At 37.3% G+C, this 12,571-nt stretch overlaps 1 protein-coding gene across 5 annotated transcripts in view; it reads right to left on the reverse strand.

Moving 5' to 3' along the window:
- The window catches only part of Pak3 (p21 (RAC1) activated kinase 3), a 222,359-nt gene that overhangs the window by 18,623 nt on the left and 191,165 nt on the right, over window positions 1-12,571 (reverse strand). For all 5 annotated transcript variants that reach the window (XM_041645739.1, XM_041645738.1, XM_041645741.1 and 2 more), the window contains 5 exons: window positions 7,870-7,918; window positions 7,508-7,620; window positions 6,019-6,136; window positions 4,278-4,377; window positions 3,577-3,773 (listed from right to left, as the gene is read on the reverse strand). In XM_041645739.1, coding sequence (XP_041501673.1) covers window positions 3,577-3,773; window positions 4,278-4,377; window positions 6,019-6,136; window positions 7,508-7,620; window positions 7,870-7,918 — 577 coding nt within the window. The remainder of the gene's footprint in view (window positions 1-3,576; window positions 3,774-4,277; window positions 4,378-6,018; window positions 6,137-7,507; window positions 7,621-7,869; window positions 7,919-12,571) is intronic.

Raw genomic sequence — 12,571 nt, forward strand, 5'->3', positions numbered from 1 at the left:
TGTGTGAGGGTAAACATAATTTTTAAAAGAAAGATACTCTCTTTGTGTTGATTTAGGAAAACAAATGAAAGTTTGGTTTGGTAGATAGAAATAACTATCTCATTAGAATCAGGTCTTTATGATCACAACTTTTAACAAAATGTATCATCCATTAGCAGAAAAGTGGTATCAACAAAAAAAGATCAGTGTTTGATGTGCATATTCACAGAGAAAGATGGATTTGGTTTAAGTCCCAGTTACTTTGGCAAACAGAAAGAATGAGGCACTTATTTGTTAGAGACTGCATAACATTGTTCATGGGTGACAGAACAACATGTCCAAGGCCAATTAAGTTAATTGTACACTTAAGGCACTGGACAGTGAGGAGGACAATAAGAAGGCAGTCTCCTCTCTGTCTCTAGAAGAGTTGCCAATACCACAACATCAATACAGCTAATAACTCTCTGATCTTTTAAAAGTATTTCATGAGCAAATTAGGTCAATTTATTTACATTTTAAAAATTTCAATATTTTTATTACTGGCCAAAAGAAGCAGTCGATTTTTGTATCAAATATATATTAGCAGTCAATATTGCAGACAATTTGCTTAATTGAGTCAAGCATAACAAAAACACAAGCCACCGAGAAATGCAAGCAACTTTGTAATGCACAGCCTGAAACTTCACTTGGAACCTGTTCTGTTTAATATGACCTTTCCTGGTATTTATATTAAACTGTACAGAATCCTCCACTCCATGGGAGTCGGGTAATAGGTGGGGCACGGTGAATCCATTGAATGAGCAAAATTAACTTTAAATATCTTCTCTCCCTTTGGTTTCTTTTCTGTTCATGTTTATAAACTTACACATATATTTTCTACAATGAATTAAACACGGAGCTAAATTATTTACATATATCATTCACCTAATTTTCATGTAGATTCAGCAAGATGGATATTATCCTTATTCACAGAAAGGAAACAGGTTTATAAGGGTTTTCAGTGACTTTTCAAAACGTCCAGAGCATTTAAGTTACATAGTCAGGACATACTTAAGTACCTTGAGTACTTCACTGGGAGTTTTTGCCCCCATAAGTGCATGCCACTCTGTATAGTATCATTTTAACTCCTTTCCCCCCTTTACTTTCACCTGTTTCAAAGTCTACAAATGGTGAACTGGTGGTAGATTGGGATAATTTTCAAGAAAAAAGTGAGTGCTCTTTCCTGCCTCTCCTAAAATTGCATGGTTTTCTACTTCCCAACACTGTGTCAGGTTCCCAGAATCAATGAAAAAGTGAGCTCCCTATAGTGTCACCCTGTATCTTTCAGTCTGCAGTCTTCCCCTGGGTTCAATGAATACTCTTTTCAAGTCCCAAATAAGGCCAGATAGGTCAGGATAGAAGAGTTACAATGAAGCTTAAAAGTATTTCTGGTGTCTAGAAGAAAAGAGCTTCAGAATCAGGCTGGCTCAACATGGACTGACTGATTAATTAACCAGAGGCCAATCAGGTAAAGAGAATAGGGCACAAGGTTAGTCAGTCCTTGTCAGTGCAATTCAACAAGGTGGACTTTCCGACAGGTCTTTTTGTGACAGTCTTAATGGAGGCTTCCTGAACTATGTGGTTTATTAATTTACAATTACTTGTTTTGATAGAAGGCTATGGATTTTAAGAGACAAGCTATAATTATGAGTTCCAATCTCAGGCTAGAAGGTGCCTATGGAGGTTAAAACTTGTTTACCTTTTTCCTAGTAATTAGCAGTCTAGCTAAAGAGAGAGAAATTATGACTAAGGAACAGAAGAGAGCAATAAATGCATTACTGAGACCAGTTTCCTTTCATAGCCATATTCAATCCTTAAATTCTGCAGGTTGTAAGTTACTCAGCAGACGGCAGAAAGCCTTCTGTAATCCATTTAGTGCCTCTAAAGTTCAAAGTCTTAAGGGAGGAAATTCATAGAAACAACAGACCTGATGTGTTCTTCCACCGCTGTTTCTTAATGGGCGAAGGTAGTTAAACAGTAAAGAAACACCTTTGTAGTTATCCTGATGCACTGTCCAACAGGTCGGGGTGGACTTGATAAACACATGGAGGGCTGACCCACAAGTGGTGGGAAAATGCCCCTTCTTTTCCACTCAGCCCTGCAGGCAGCTAATCAATGCACACAGCTCACTTCCAGATTGTTTTGTGAGACAAGCGTAACAGCCCACAGGATTCATGAAGGCATTCACTCATATCTGTTGTTTTCTAATCCGTGTAGGGACAGATCAGCAGCCAAGTTCCAGGGTGGAATCAAAATAATTGAGGATTAGAGGAGGCCTCTCCCTCTGTTTTGGCAACATGACACTCAATTTCAAAAAAAAAAAAAACAATTTTCAACTGCAAAAGCAATTAGACATTTACTTCACAGATTTCTTGACATGTATAGAAAGCCACATGTATTTGGTTTGAATATAGAATTTGCAAACATATTGAGCATACACTTAACTGATGATCAAGGGCAATGGGTTTTGTGTACAAAGGATAAAACACAGTATTAGACTCATCATAATAATGACACAGACTTTAGAACTGTTGTGTGTGAATTTTAAGAACAGATTTGAATTTGTGCTTACATTCATTTAGCAACAATCTCATGTTCTTTATGCATATGAGATATGACTTTTGGTTTACTGTGAAGTTATATATAACTCAATAGCTTTTGACTTACATCTACAATAAGCAAGTGCTTCGTTTGTATTTGACTTTACCCAATGATCAACTACACATATCTGAATAAAGCCATTGGGGTTAGGGTATGAGTTGGAAGATTTTATTTACTTATTTTTTCTTTTCAGTGGTAACTGAACCATTTGAGGATCAACCCTCCAATTATGTAGTATAAACCGAGTTGTCTAACCCAAATAATTTCCGTTCATCTTCTATTTGACAAACTTCTAATTAAGTTTGTGATTTTATCAGGCTGAAGCTATGTCTATTTCTGTCTCATTCAATGTCAACCAAGCTGTTCTTGCTCAATGAATCATTACTGACAACAAAGAAAAAAATTCAACTTAAAAATGATAACTGCTTCTGGAAATGTATTGTTTTACTTTGTTAAAGTAATTATGAAACAAGAGCACATGATAAAACACCCTTTCTTGCTGGGCGATGGTGGCGCACGCCTCACTCGGGAGGCAGAGGCAGGCAGATCTCTGTGAGTTCGAGACCAGGCTGGTCTACAGAGCTAGTTCCAGGACAGGCTCCAAAGCCACAGAGAAACCCTGTCTCAAAAAAACAAAAAAAAAAAAAAAAACAAAAAAAAACAAAAAACAAAAACAAAAACAAAAAACAAAACAAAAAAAACACCCTTTCTTCCCATATCCTTTTCTACAGTTTTATAGTAGGAAGCTGTCTATTAAATAATATTGAAAACTTTTGTTAGAGAGACTGAGAACAAGGTACTTTAAAGTCAGAGGAATTTATAAATCATAACTCAGTGTCTCTGTGCTGCTTGTTCCAAGAAAGTTCGAGTTCTGATGAATTTGGCGAATCATTAAATGGTATTTTTTCTTCCCCCCTTTTTTGGGGGGCAGAAAGTACCTGAATTTTCCTGACTTACCCTGAGTGGGTTTTCATTAAGGTAAGGAGGTTCACCTTCCACCATTTCAATGGCCATGATCCCCAGAGACCAGATATCAACTTTTGGACCATAAGCTTTCCGAGTTACCACCTCAGGTGCCATCCAGTAGGGAGTTCCCACCATAGTGCTTCGTTTACTTTGCTCAGGAGTGATTTGAGCACAGAACCCAAAATCAGCTGTAGAGAAGAAAAGTCTATTAAAATGAGCCCAAATAATTATTTTTTGCAATAGTTTATTTTCCCATGTGGCCGAACCTTCCTTAAATGTGAAAATGAACATTTGCCAATGCTTTGCTCATATCTTGATCATGACCCAATCCCTCAGCTAATACTGATTTTAAAGGGGTCTGAATCAATTGACAAATAGGAATATCATTTTAGTAGAATTCTATATCATTCCCTCCTAATACCTTCACATATATTTAAGGAAGTTTTCCATTTTCTAGTTAGTTATTTGCTATCCATTCATTCTGGATACTACTAGACATTCTGAAATATTAATTCCAAAAAACAGCTGGTCATAGTCTATAGGAACAGACTATCAGACAAGTTCTTTAATTCAAATTAAGCTCTAACTACTTTCAAATAAATCACTTTCAGAAAACATTATCTTCTCAAGGTAGACAGTTGGAAAGTAGAAATCCTTGATATTTTCTGAAATATCTGAATCAAAATACGTACTCAGTTTGACAGAACCATCCATCCCGAGAAGAATATTGTCACTCTTTATGTCTCTATGGATCACTTGGTTTGAGTGCAAGAAATCCAAAGCTTGGAGGCACTATCGAATCAGAAAAAAAAGTTCTAATTGTATCACAAAGATTTTTAATTATATCACAAAGATTTTTTCTTTTTGGAAAGGTTGTGATTTGATGTTATTAAACGAAGTAGATTAATGAATGCTTTAACACCATTTTCAAACTGCCTTACCGTTTACATCAATGATGATACTTAGCTTTATGTATTTGAGGGCTCATGTATCTCATTATAGAATAAATAATGAAGTGGATAATGCAACAATCAGTACTAGTTACTGTTATAGTCCAGTTGACCAGTTAGCATAATCATGCTTTGGTTTAGATTTCTAGATGATTCTATAAGCCTCAGTGTACATGGTGAATTTTGATTCAGTAGATCTAGCATGGGAAACAAAAATGTGAAACTGAAATAATTTTCTTGGGCTATTTCTGATGGACAGGTTTGAGGATGGCTTCCAGTTCTAAAGTAACTAAAGGTACTTGTTTGGAAATGCTTTTGTCTTGTAATATTAAAAGATACAAAATACAGGTTCAGGTAGAATATACTACTAGCTGAAAGATTAATATCGTTTAGCTCGGTTGCACTATCCTTGGTTTGGTCTTCAAGTTTTCATTTTACTTTGTGGAAAATTTGATGATTAGACCCCATTGGAGGGTGTATGCTGTAAAAACAATATTGGTCAAAACAATGGAATAAAACATCGTCAACGTGGCGAGAAACTAAAGGCAGAAACATTCATCTCTCCTTATAGATGACAGATCCTCAGGTTCAATATAAGGAATATTCAGGGAATACTGTAAAGCAATTACTTTGTGGGGTGAGGGACGACTGTGTTGAGATTCCTCTTAGAGCCCGTGAGACGGATTACACTGACTACCGAGGTATGTAACTTGAGCTCAGATCCCAGGACTCACATGATGGAAGCAAAGAACTGAGTCCCAGAAGCTGTTCTCTAATTTCCATATGCACACGTAGTATATACACAAACACACCTCACACACATATACACACACACCCACTCCCCATACACATACACACACATACCCCACACACACCCCACACATACACACACACACCCCACACACATACACACACACACACCATATACACACACACACACACATATACATACACACCCACACCCACTCCCCACACACATACACACACCCCACACATACACACACACACACACACCACACATACACAGGGAGAGAATCAAAATATGTGTTAAAAATAAAAAAAAAAATAGCTTTCTGGAAAATAAATGGAAATATAATGCAGTTTGTATTCTATGGACCTCATTGAACATGAGGAACACAGCATTTATCTTGTAAAAATTCCCACAAATCAAAAAGGAATCCCATGTGAGCATAGCAACTGGCCATGTTCCCTGGCACTACTATGTGTGGGCTTAGATAAAGTGTCTTCTGAGTAGCATGTTAGAGCTTAAAGAGCCACAGAAAAGCAACTAATGTAAATAAGGGTCTGGAGAAGGTGATGCAAGGGCATGATATTAAGTTATAGTTTAAATACATTTTCCAGTATTTTGAGCCGAGAAAATACGTTATTGTTATTTTGAAGCTAGAAATATTCTGAACATCCAGAAAGAAAGCTTTCACAAATTTTATGGGTCTCACAAGCAAGAAATATTCTCTTTTCTTACCTCTCTACAGACAGCTGCTATCTGTCCTTCATCCATACAGGTTTCTGTGACCACATCAGTTAAAGAGCCGCCAGCCAAGTACTCCATGACTACCCACAGCTCATCACCCACTAAGTAGCTATAATAAGAAAAGAAAAATACTTGGACTTTGGACTGAGGAGGTAAAGACTCAGGTCTCATTTGGGATGAAAGTCGATAGTGTTATGCCCACTATCTTTAAGTGACTATTGAGGAACAATATCCAGTGCTGACATATAGGAACTAAGGTTACTGGGTAGCCTCCCAATTTAGGAAAAGAGTAGATTACTCAAATCAATTATTACTATCTTCTTATAGAGAAGAGTGAACACAGTGACTCACTCAGCCTTAATATGCAATCCACTAAGCCTGGTATGGTGGCATTCACCAGTAATCACACCTGCTTGGGAGGATAAAGTATGTTGTCTAGGAGCTCAAGGTTAGCCTTGGATGTGTGTAAGTTTCGGGCCATCCTGAACTGCAGGGATATTTTAAAAAATCAAACAAACAAACAAAACTCTACCTCACTATGAAGCAAAAAGTCCTATTCTGCGCTGCTCAAACTACAGTATTTTGGGGACCTACTTGGCAAATCTCTTCAAATTCAAACTTCACAGGTTCTATTGTCATTAGTCATGGACAAAAGGCCAGAAATTAGCCCCTTTAAAAAGTCTGAATGTAAGTTTTACAAAACTGTAGATGCACAACTCGAGTTCACGTCATACTGCTGCAGGTGGGCCAGAAAGGGTGCACGGGAAACATTGATCAAAGCTTGAAACTTCAGTGTCTGTTGCCCTACCATATCCATGTCTGTTGACCTAACACAGGCAGTGAGCCCTTAAGCTCATGGAGGTTGGATCTAGCCTTAGTTCCTTCACCTCCCATCAGAAACCTCAACGGAGCCATGCTAAGCAAACAGCAAGTGAAACGGGAAGAGACAGAGGGTAACCACAAAAGAAGACTTAGCACAGCATTTAAGTGCCTATTTGTAACACACGCTTAATCCAGCTGATGAAAGAGGAGTTAAATACCTGCTTTAGGAAAAAGGTTTAAGGTTAAAGTCTCAATTCCTCAGGCCTCACTGTCAGTTAATCATAAAGCACCCATTAGAACAGGGCTATTGTTGTCTGCTTTCTTTACTCAGCCTCCCAGGGACCATACTGGCTCCAAACAGACATTTGATGAAATGATTAAAACACCATTGTTTTCTCCTAGATCTACTAGTCCATTTCCTGGTAACAGAGAGCCACCATCCTCAAAAGGAAATCACACAAACTAGCTTTGTTTAGAACCAAGTCCAAAAACATAATTTCAAATGTTTGATGGGTAGACAAAGATTTACTTTATTACTATGTATCATTTCAGAAATATTTGCAGATGATTATCAAAGTAATAAATTCACAATAAATGATTTGACAAGAAAATAACACCTTAGAAAGAAAATATATAATGAATAAGAGAAAATACTTACCTATCTAAATAATTAACAATATTGGGGTTCTTATTTTCCCTCATGACAAGAATTTCATTAATAATTAATTCCTTTTTGGGTTGCTGTTGAAGGTTCATTTGCTTTATGGCCACCTGAATGAGCATTAAAATAAGGAACAAATTATTATTAAATATATGTAAGTAACATGCAAATTCATTATTTACTACAAATACAAATATGTATCTTTTCTTTGGTCAATCATTACTATATATTTCAAATATTTTGCATACCAACAGATTTAAACTCTCATTGTAATCTAGTGCAACACACTAAACACACATGCCATCAACAAGAAAACTTGGCAAACACAAGGGAAAATAATAAAGAATGGTAGCACATACCTCTTGTCCTGTTGCAATGTCTAGTGCTGTATAAACAGTACCTGATGCCCTGGAAAAGTGAAAAATATTCCCAATGAAAAAGGAATCAAGGTGTTTGCCATAGATATCCCATGTATCAAAATGTGATTCCTTGTGAGGAGAGTTAAGTTAGCAAGATCAAGATTCAGTGATGAAGTAAGACTGGTGCAGCCTCTTATCAATGACTGTGGTCTAAACACTTAGTACTTGATTTCCTTCTTTAGCAAAGTTATAAGCACACAGTATCACAACAAGTTCCTTTTATAGTAACTACATCTAAATCTATCACAACGAACCCTCCGTGGTGGACCAGGATCTCCCTTTTCTTTCTGGCCCCAGTTCTTGGGCCCTGCACCAGGCATTCATGGATTTAGCATTCTCCTCGGGGAAGCCATGAAATATTTTTAATATTCTTCATATATTAAAACAACCAACATTTTGGGACTCTGATTAACCCACAGTAAATTTCAGAAAAGAATAAATCATCTTTTGCTTAGGCAGCTGTAACTCAACCATTATTTTTAGCACGTGGATGGGGTAGCTACTTTATGCCTCTCTCAGCCTGGATTTAATGTCCCTTCCAGGGCTGTGTCAGTGCTGTGCCTGCACACAGGGATGAAATTGTGGCTCTGCTTCAGCTTTGTTTTGCTTTGAGCTCAATCCTCAACAATTTCTGTGAGTTTTCACTCTTGTGAAATAACTTAACTTAAAAAATGCATCATTCCTTGAGTCTTTGTAGTATTTATGCTTCTATTTTATTTTAACTTAAAAATATATTGCCCAGTTCAGTATCTTTCTGTGAATCTCACATGTTTTCTGAAGGTCTTCCCACCATTATCTCTAGATGAGGAATAACTATATCATTTGTGGCAAAGCAAAAAACAAACAGAAGACAAAAGCCCAGCGAGGATAGAAATTTGCTCAGTGATTTATTTATTAGACAATATAACAATGCTCTAAGGTTTAGGTATTTAGGTTTAGAGATTCTCTCTCTCTCCCTCTCCCCCTCCCTCCCTCCCCCCCTCCCTCCATCTCCCCCCCCCTCTTCCTGCCTGCCTGTCTGCCTGCCTGCCTGCTGTCTCTATCTCTCTGTCTTTCTGCCTGTCTGCTGTCTCTATCTCTCTGTTTCTCTTGCCCCTATATAACTCAGAATGGCTTTGTTGTGATCATTTAACTTCAGCCTCCCAAATACTGGGACTACAGTAATGAGCCACAACTCCAGAATCAGGAATTGGTTTCTTATGTCAGACATTTCTTTATGAATCTTCTCCCTGGATGAGCCTAAATATTTCTCAAAAGCCTATGACACTTATATGACCTGTTCCCAGAGAAAGAAATGGATAGACTAGGGCAAAAAATATTGGTCTAAGTATCAGAAGTTTAAGATCGTCTCACTATCACAAGCTGTGTAACAATCGGCTAATAATTTCCCAGTGATTACAGTAACAGTAAGTGTGTATTGAATGTATTCTGTGTCTCAGACAGTGCTGAGGACTTTATATACATGATTTTATGTGATCCTTCCCATATTTATATATACTATTCTCATGTCCTAAATCAGAAGCCTGAGAGGCAGAAAGGGTGAGTAACCATCCCAGGTTATACAACATACAATCCACAGTCTACTTAGCTTTAGAATTAGCTTTTGAAATGAGGCTAAATATTACACCTAATCTCTAGGTGTTACCTGAATGAGCACTTAGCAATTCGCAAAATGGTTTATGCTTATATCAGACAAATCTATCTTTGATACTGTATATTAGAGATTATGCATTCAGAGTTTATAGTTGATGCCCCATAAATATTTGTTGAATGCACACATTAATGAGAATATTCTTAAGCAAATATTCAATTATAACAAGATCTTTCCTTTCAATAAAGTATTTCCTTCAGTCGAATCTTCATGAGACACTTCCTTCTTGGAATAAGGCATTAGCCATTCCTGAGTTTGGGGCCAGCATGTGATTTATCCTCTTGAACTCAGAGTTAGGCTGCGTTCTGAGGAATAGATCGTCTCAACCTGATGCATATTTTATCAGGAAGAAGCCCCAAGGAGCGCCTCAAATTTATGTTTTTAAAAAATCCTTATTTGGTTTATCTTCAGATAGTTAAAACACTTGCATACCTTCCGGCGCAGAAGAACGACAGTATTTGTGAAATGAAACAGTGGCAAAGGACACAAGTTAAGAAAGCATTTGGCTCCGAGTCCACATCAGTGTTGAAGTTTAATATGGTCACTGCTGTTATTAGTCCTTATTCACTTCACAGCGGAGAAAGACTGATGTGCTGACTGCTGATTGCCCTCTCCCAGAGGTCCAGCCCTAAAAACCTTGCTACCATAGCTATACTTTTCAACAGCAGGGCTTTAAGGGTGATTTGTTTGCACAATTTGTCAAGATTTTTTTTTCAGCCTCTCTCCCTCAAGAAATGATTTTGCAGTTTTCTTTTTACTTTTTAAGCTTAGAACACATTAAAAAATCATACATGGGAAGTAACAATACATAAAAAGAAGTAAGATGAGAGCTGGTCTAGTTAAAGCTAGCATGACAGAAGGCTAGCCCACATGGTAACTGACTTTCCCCTTATTCTCCGTGGGTGTTCCTCAAACCATGAAGCCCATTTCCACTGCTCTGGGGACTAAAAGTATGATTGACTGAAAGTGCGAGAGGGATCGGTGTTTATCATCTTTGGAGGCTCACCTTCCAGCCCTTTGCTTTCTTTCTTTCTGTTTGGTTTCTCCATTCCCTTCAGCATTTTACTGTCTTAAATGTGCTGGAGCCCTAATCCTGAGGCCCCAGTATCCAAGACTTTCTACATACATTGGCATAGGCTCGCTACAAACACACATATTTAAAAACCCTGAAATTCAAGAGCATGGGTTACTAACAAATGGACATTTCCCCTTCGTTTGCCCTTCTCTCACTTTACTAGATATATGCAATTATCCAGTGGGGAGAAATTTTCACTTCCTCCTAACTTCTGCCTTAAAATGGGTTCCTATCATGCCCCCCCCCCCCCAAGCATGTTATTAGGTAGGTGACCTTCCTGCATTGGTCAGTAAGGCACTAGTTTGAGTAACTTCTCTCTGGAATCTTCAACGGAAAAATGCACAAATTCAGATATTGTACAGAAAAACTTAGTACCCTATGACCCACTCCATGTTAGCATACCTAACATTTCACTGAACCTCAAATCTATTGTCTTTTTACACTTTAAGAATTGAAGGTTGATTTCTGACTCAATGTGTGTTTGTTTGTCTTGTTTTTTTTTTTTTTTTCTCCAAGAGATCTCAAGATTCGCTTTAATCACATTAGTTGTCCACTGCCAGGCTGAGAATAGCATTCATCTTTTCTGTTCATCCAGATCTCTCTTGGTTCAAATCCTACCACCTTCTAGTTGTGTGACTCTCTTACCTTCGAAGTTCGACTAAATATAAGATAGGTTGAAAAGGCATATGGCCCTGGTATACAGTAATTGCCAAGTAGCTATCAATAACTATTATTTCATTGATTGCACTTTAATATAGTAACTAACTTCCAAATTGTAGTCTACAGGTGACTAGGATACACTTTACATGTCTGGGAATTTTTAAGATACTTAAATGTTTCAAAATTTATAGAAATTCAATACTTACCTAAGATAGAGGTCATTGAAATACCGTATTTATTTCATTTCTTGGCCAGTCTATCATAATGTGACTCTTTGATATCATGTACTTATTAAAGGTCTCTAAATTCTAGTAATGTATAATTAATTTTACTTAATAAAGTACAAAAATCACTATTAATAAGTACAGTTCATTGTCAAGATACATAGCCTAGTTCACAGAAAGAAATAACCGAAGTTATTCATTTGTAGGTGGTTGGAAATAAAGTTTAACAGCCCCCTCTTTGTAATATTTGAAGCACATGTGTAACTAGGAAATAATCCTTATGCCAATCACATGGCACACAGATTTCCTAAAGATGAGCCTTGCAACATCCTGGAGTATGTTAAAGCATCTCAATACATATGTTTACACAATATTATTTTACTTCATCTTAATTTTAAAACTATCATCTATTAGTATTTGAGGATGTAAAATGACACAAATCAAGCTGGTAAAGATGGTGGATAAAATTCCTTATTCTCTGACTGATTAGGTTTGGCATGCTTGAGTGGACAACATTGCCAGTTTGATTTTTTTTTTTTTACCAACAACTTAATATCAGTTCCTCAGCTGGTACAAGGAAATTATACACTAGTAGAACTGAATGGAAGATCAGATCGTCCAGTTTAACCTCCTCATTACAGATGAGAACACTGAGGTCCCTGGAGTGAACAGGGTATGCTCAATAGCACACAGCTAAGTAACAAAGTTCTCCCAATTATGAAGTAGGACTCTTTGAAAACTCCAGCATGGTTAGAGAACATTAAACTAACAGATTGCTCAGCCACGGGACCTCTTCAACCACAGTGTAACGGATACTATTGCTAGGCTCTTAGCTTTGCACCGGATGCTTTATCTATAGGCTCTCCTTGATGTGGCCAAGTGCACAGTCCTCAAATGGAAACACTGGCATCTAGCCTGAAGGATATAGAAAGAAACAAACAATTCACCATTTCTCCCTTTTTTTTTCCCTTACAAGTCAGTTTAATTATCACCATTCTCCACCAGGTTTAGAGGTTTCCTGCTAAGAGCCAA

This window comes from Microtus oregoni, unplaced genomic scaffold, assembly GCF_018167655.1.
Source record: "Microtus oregoni isolate MIOR12 unplaced genomic scaffold, Mior012 000116F_ref0000321, whole genome shotgun sequence".
Lineage (NCBI taxonomy): Eukaryota > Metazoa > Chordata > Mammalia > Rodentia > Cricetidae > Microtus > Microtus oregoni.